The sequence below is a fragment of the Echinops telfairi genome, unplaced genomic scaffold, assembly GCF_000313985.2.
Source record: "Echinops telfairi isolate 266 unplaced genomic scaffold, ASM31398v2 ScPeMD7_5868;HRSCAF=6743_1, whole genome shotgun sequence".
Lineage (NCBI taxonomy): Eukaryota > Metazoa > Chordata > Mammalia > Afrosoricida > Tenrecidae > Echinops > Echinops telfairi.
Genome location: NW_022109768.1, coordinates 3,350,067 through 3,356,895, shown reverse-complemented (window position 1 = coordinate 3,356,895; position 6,829 = coordinate 3,350,067). Strand labels below are relative to the sequence as shown.

Genomic DNA, 6,829 nt, shown 5'->3' with positions numbered 1-6,829 from the left:
CTCATTTGCCAGGAATTACAAGAGATTAGTGGATTGCCATTTTATGGGTTTGAGTACATTTTGATAACACCACCACCAAGAGTGTCCTGAGAGTGATATAATCTTAAATTCAGAAGACACTTTAGTGTTTGATAAGCCCCAGGGGTCAGGTGTCTACAGGTGACTGTACAGTGTCTCCATCAGCCGCCCTGCCTATGAGAGATAGCTCTCCTCTCTCATCCAAGTATAAAGGAGTCCAGGAAGTGGCTCCTTCTTAGTGGTTTGACTCCTGGATACAGGGAGGCTCACTGAGATGGAAGCCAATGTTTTCTGTCCCCTTTAGTGCATTAGGATTTTTATGTGGAGTGTTGTGTTGTAAGTTATTCATATATTACTTTTCAATCTAGGAAGGGAGTCTGGGTTTTGAAGTGATAGCACATTGTGGCATGCATTATTTCATGGGAAGGTCACAGACAGGTAAGTATCTCACCCTTAGGCTTTCTGTTGCACTGTAGTTTTATGCGGGATGGGAAAGAGTGAGGATAATTCAGCATTAGAGATGGCTTAATTAGCTCAGTTAAGTATAATTGCATCATACAATTATATAATGATTCTTAGCATAATTATTAGCTAAATGCTTTGAAATTGTTAAGAATCCTGCAGAAACACTACAGGTGCTTCTAAAATTAAGGTCCCTTTGTTTTTTAGCAGCTTAGACTTTTCTAAGCTTTTTTCATATATATTATGTATTTGATCATCATAAACAACTTTCTTGCCAGAGACATTTGGAGCTCTGATTCCGTTTACAGAAGAGCTGGCTAGGAGATAGGAAAAAGAATTTGGAGTTGCCTGGGTTGAGTTAGAAGACTCAGTTGTAGGAGCATGGGGCTGAGAGAGAAGCTGTTTTGTACATGTTTTTATTCCCCTTATCTTTTAAATATAAAAATATTTAAGGAAGAATTTTCGAGGATAATGATTTCTCTTGGAGGATTTCTGTCCTTCCTCTGATACCCTCTTTGGCGCACCGATAAGACAGAATATAAAAGTAGGGTGGGAAAGGTGAACAGTTTATAAACATACCCCTTAGGCAGGCTCAACTTCTGGTCCCTGCCCTCTGTTGAGAATTGCTGTCAGTCCAGCATCCTCTGCGTGGTCACCGGGAAGGTGCAGGTGACCATTACTATTTACCTGGAGGTGGTTTTGCAGCTTAGATGTAAAGCGGTTAAAGTCCCAAGAATAACTGTAGCTTGGTTCAGGCTGTGTACTCATGAGCCATGTGTCTTTTATGTTGCTCCATGATTCGATTTAGTTTTGTTTTCTACATGCTTGTTTGGTTTGATATATCATCTTGTTTGATATATCATTGCGTTAGAGGGGCTTTTAGTGTAAAGCTGTCAGAGAATGAGGGGGCATTTAATTAATTACCCTCTGATTCTCTAAGTTTGAGACAGTTTATAGTCAGCCTTTGGTGTGATTAGCAAATGGAATCCTCTTCTCTGTAAATGTAAGCATTACTTCTGACCTAACTTTCAGAAAATCCTGATTGGCAAAGGAGCCTTTCCCTGGATCGATCAACCTGGGACGTGGATTTCGAGCTTGCGAATAAACTGTACGAACGATGGAAGAAATTAAAGAGTGGCGACACCTGCAAGTGCGTCTTTCACGTCTTTGCTCTCCCTCGGCACTGCACACGCGCACTTCCCATTGGCCTTGGTGGCACTTACAGAGCTGATTTCCCGCAGTCTTGCTCCCCAGCTTTTCTGGTTAACAGATTGCACCCCTCAAAGAGAGTGTGGAAGCACAGTGAGCACTCAGCTGATCATCAGCTTGATTGACCAGCTCCCCCTTTTTACCCCCTTCACTTTCTCTGCCAACGTAACTCAGCTCTATACAGCCATGTGTCCATGCAGCCGTGTGTCCATGCAGCCGTGTGTCCATTACAGCCGTGTGTCCATGCAGCCAGTTCTCATCGTTGGCTAGCGTTATGGTCAGTGGAGACACTGCACCCTGAGTTATGAGTTTGAATCCCCTGGGCTTGGGAAGTACGGGTTAGGCTCCTTTGGGGCTCTTGTCCCTGCATTTTTGTTACTGGGTAGATGCCTGTGGGTGACCTCGGTGCACATGTGTCTCTGTGTGAACACATTGTGTGTGGTAGGTAGGGCTGTTTCATCAGTATTGAACTCCAGGTGAGCAGCACTAGCGCCGTGCCTGGGAGCTTATTGGACACACGTGTTCCTCCACAGGGTATGATAGCCCGCCAGCACTATGCTTGGCCGGCCTTTTGAACCACAAAAGGCACACGAGTACAAAAGTTGTGGCACTGACTAGACTTACTCGCATCATGGGCGCTGAGACCAGAAGGCAGAGCCCTGCCTTGTCTGATGTCAGTTAGGACCATCGGCATCAGGCGACTCCCAATCGTTCACCACTCTGGGTTGTCTGCAAATGACCAGAAAAGTGCCACTGATACAGTTGACCCTGGCGCAGTGCAGGGGCCAGTGCGCCAGCCAATCCCTTACAGTCGTAATCCACACAGGATTTTTGACTTCCCCACACTTAGTTGCTAGCAACTTACTGTTCATTGGAAGCCTCATGGTAATGAGAACAGTTGGTTAATATGAAGGATGAATAACTATTTTGTGTGTGGTATGTATTATGTACTGCACCCCCATAAAAGCTGCATTTTCAGTACCAGATAAAAGGTGCTTTGCAGGAAGTGTAAAGTTGTGCTTTCTGGTGTACTTGCAGCAGTGGGTTCATGTATTTCTTTTTTTACCATCATTCTTAGGCTGGATTTGGTTATTTTGAAATAGGCAGCAGATATCAAATCTAGCAGCCCTGATAGCACGGTGAGGTATGTGTTGGGCTGCTAATTACAAGGCCATTGGTTCAAAACCACCAGGTGCTCTGAGGGAGACAGGCTGGGCTTTTGTTCTGGTGAAGAGTTTCAGTCTTGAAAACCCACAGGGGCAGTTCTACCTTGTCCCATATCAGCTTGATGGCAGTGAGTTTGAGCCCTTAATCGACAGTGCAGACATTACTTTCCCTTGTAATGCATGACTTTTATCTGCCTTAGGACACTTGCAGCATCTCTAGTGGCACTTTGTTGGGGTCCCCTGGTGATAGCGAGGTTTACCATCACTGCACTAAACACGATGAAGAAATCATGAGACCCACACGAGATTTCTTGGAGAGGTGAACTGCTCGTGCAGAAATGGTTATCAGCCTTAAAGAAACAGTCGTGCCTCAGTGGGCCCATTTGTAAACTCCTGTCGTTCGAGAGTGAACTATATTGCTCTGACGGTTACAAATACATGTTAGCAAGCATGAAAAGTTTCCAAAGGTGGGATCTGTGAATAATGAGGATTGGCTGTATATAGACGATAGATTTATTTTGCTTAATCATTGGGAAGTAAGCTGTATATATCCTGATTCTTCATATCTCAATAGTTTTATGTTTGCTAAGAAGCCTATTTTCTTACTATACCACAACTACAGTGCCATCGCCATACCAATAAACTTAGCATTGATAAAATTCTATTATCTCATAAGCTACCCATATTAAAATTTCCCTGGCTACCTCCCAAAAAGTGGAGTAGTGGTTATGCATAGGGCTGCTAAGTGCAAGGTCCGCGGTTTGAAACCGCCTGCTACTTTGTCATGTTTTCTCTAGACAAGTGGCTCTACCTTCATCCTTGAAGAGGCTGACAGGTTTTAAGGGTCTAGGTCAGTTCTCTTTAGAGCCCCCCGTACACTTTTTCCCCGATTGTTCCCTCAAGTAAAACGTGTTACTCAAGAAATGTAGATATGGATGATCTGTTAGGTTTCTGCACTTGTTTATAAAATCCAACCAAAGGCAGTGGCCGGCAAGTGTGTTCTGGCTCTCGGCCCTGAGCTTGCTGCGCAGAACTGCCCCTTAGGGTGTCAAAGCTGTGACTGTTCAGAAGCAAATGGCCCAGCCTGTCTTCAAAGATGCCACTGGGTGGGTTCACACTGCCTGCCTTTTGGTTAGCACGGGGGTGCTTAACCTCCTGCACAACCCTGGGAGCAGGAGGGACACGCATGTCAGTAATTGGCGTTGTGAACAGTCAGACAATTGGCTTAGGTGATGTGGGACAGGTACTCACCTGCTGTCACCATGCAAATAGTCCTGGTGTGGGATAGAAGTTTCCTTTTCAAAGACTCTTTTTCCCCTTTTGACCTCATGCATATAAATGTGTTCTGTCCACTGAGTAGTTTTATTTGGCATTCAGTGATATGCATTGCAAAATGGTAATCAATCTAATTATGCTGCTCACGTTATGTTTATGAGTAGATGTTCTAAAAATAGGGATTCTCTTTTTGGAGTTTTGCTATGGCTTCTTTACTTTCCCCCCAGAAAAAAAACTCACTGCCATCGAGTCAGTGTTGACTCAGAGCCACCGTACAAGACCGGGTAGTTGAACTGCCCCTGTGAGTTTCCGAAAGTGTAACTCTTTACTGGAGCAGCTGGTGGTTTTGAACTGCTGACCTTGTGGTTAGCAGTCTAGCTCCTAACCTCAGGGCTCCTATCCTTTTAAGGTATTGTAATTCACTAACAACATTAGTTTTGATATTTGAAATCTCTTGGGACAAATAGGGAGCCCCTATTAAGCTAGTCTTAATGTCCCTGGGATATGTTCCCCTTGTTCTTCAAGGGCTTCCTTGCTTTTCATTGAAACAGAATGCCCCAGGCTTGTCTTGTCCTCTCCCTTCTCTAGACCCCAGATTTTCCACAGGGTCTTCATTCCTTTTAGTGATAGTTGTATTTAATGAACTCCCCACTCCCACCTTTTTCTTTGTCATCAGAGGTATTTTTCATAATCATTTCTCTTCTTTCTGAATTAAACAGGCGGAATGTTTTAGGAATGACTCGCTTTGCCCACTCGAAGAAATCCAAGGAGTCAGAACCCTTCCTTTCCTTTTTGCCGCGTCTCATCACAGAGCCCAGCCTCGTGTTAAACTTCAGTGCCACCGCCCTGAGGAACAGCGCGGTGAGGAAGCTGTCTTTCTGTTCTCCTGGCTTTTAAGCACACCAGGGTAACTCCACCTCGGCCGCCTCCTTCGGGACCCAAGTACATTGAAACACACTTTATGGGGCACACATGCACCACGCAGCACGTGTAGGAGTGAGGTGTTAAACACAAAGGAAGGCTTTGTGGTGTGCTACGCTGCAAGTATGTACCCATGTTACTTACAATGTTTAGATGCCGTTCGAGATCCTAACTGTGGATATAGTTAGCTGCAAAGAGCAGAGCTTGTTGTGTCCAACACGGCTTACCTAAGAGTTTGCCTGTCTCCCACAAGAAAGTCCGGAGGGAGGAGGGGAGTCTTGGCAGGGACTGAGACACTTACTGTATGCTCACACTCAGCGTTGGGGGTTCTGCCTGCCACCTCCCTCATGGTGTCCAGGGGGACAGACAGAGGAAGGGTGCGATGCCGTACTCTTGGGGCTCCTTGGCAAGGACTTTCACATCCACTCACCAACCAGCTGCTTGCTTGTGCGGCAACGTGGGCTCAAACCTACCTCACACCATGACCTTACCTTCTTGACCAGTGTCTAAAACGTGATTCGTCCTTTATTGCGTTTTTATCGGAAGGAGTGAAGGAAGAAGAGGTCAGGTCGGTTGGCCTCGGGGAGTCCGCCACAGCCCTCTGATGTCAAACCAATACTTTTGTGTACTTTTATGTTGGCCTGAACCATGAAACCCAGGCACTTTTTCTGATGGAAGAGAATTATTATGTCATAATGTGGATTTAGGTTTAAGTCAGCCTTAAAAATTATCCATGTATTCTTGGAATGTATAAAATGGAACTTAAATATTGAACCAGCACTTTGGAGCTATTGAGTTGAAGTCTTGTCCCTTCTACTAGGTTGTTGGATATTCAGGCAGGTCATTGAGTCCATCCACATGTTCCTTTTCTCCAACACGTTAATCTGTAGGCCCTCTAAAAGTCATGGGTAAATTATTTCAGCGCTTAGTTATATAAAACAAGCATATGACTCATTCCAGCAGGATATGTTATTGTTCATCTGCAATCTGAATGGCTGACGTGTTGAAACCCACTACTCCCATGAACAGCTAAGCGGTTCAGAAACTCACCGGGGCTGTGCTGAGTCAGCATTGACTTGCTGGCAGTGAGGAGTCATGGGGAACCTCATCTTTGGAAACAAAATTTGGAATGTGAACCATTTCTCACAATTTTCTCTCTTGGTTTATACATTTGGATGCTTCTCCTTTCTTCAGTATCTGGCCTTTTTTTTTGGTCACGTGAGGTTAAAAATCCTCGTCTCTTGGGATGACATAGATGGGTTTGTTTGTCCCCAGAAGCTGTCACTGGTGGCAGTTTCTCAGGAAATGTGGTCATTTTGGTTATGTGGGTCCATGCTTGCCAGGAGCTTCAGAGTAGGATGTGAGGGGGGGTTCTGAGGAGGGGCTCTTTGGAGGTGTGGCTCCATCAGAAAACAGGCTGTCGATTGGTTCCCACGGTCCTGTGAGCCTGTAGCTGCCTGGTCCCATAACAAGTCTGCAAAAACAACCCGAGTTAGAAGTTGTACCCCTTCCTGTGCTCAGTGAGTTCCTTAAGATGGCACCGTGAAGATTATGTTTTAAGAAATGTCCTCCGTTTGAAATAATTTCAGTCTTAGAAAATGTTTCGTGAATTTGAGGACTACGCTCAGGGCTAAGCATCCCCACTTGCCCTTCGCATAGTAACTGATGATGTATCATCTCCTGCGTCATCTTCCTGTCCCTGTCGGCACCCCGTTTTAATCCCCTGTTCCCGTCTCTAGGTGAAGTACTTTGTCGTGAAGAACCCCTCCTCTCGGCCC

The 6,829-nt window shown here is 45.2% G+C and overlaps 1 protein-coding gene across 1 annotated transcript in view; it reads left to right on the top strand.

Moving 5' to 3' along the window:
* TMEM131L (transmembrane 131 like) overlaps positions 1–6,829 on the top strand; it is a 167,993-nt gene that overhangs the window by 121,279 nt on the left and 39,885 nt on the right. Inside the window, 4 exon segments of the mRNA XM_045295801.1 lie at positions 279–456; positions 1,513–1,630; positions 4,850–4,991; positions 6,791–6,825. Coding sequence (XP_045151736.1) covers positions 279–456; positions 1,513–1,630; positions 4,850–4,991; positions 6,791–6,825 — 473 coding nt within the window.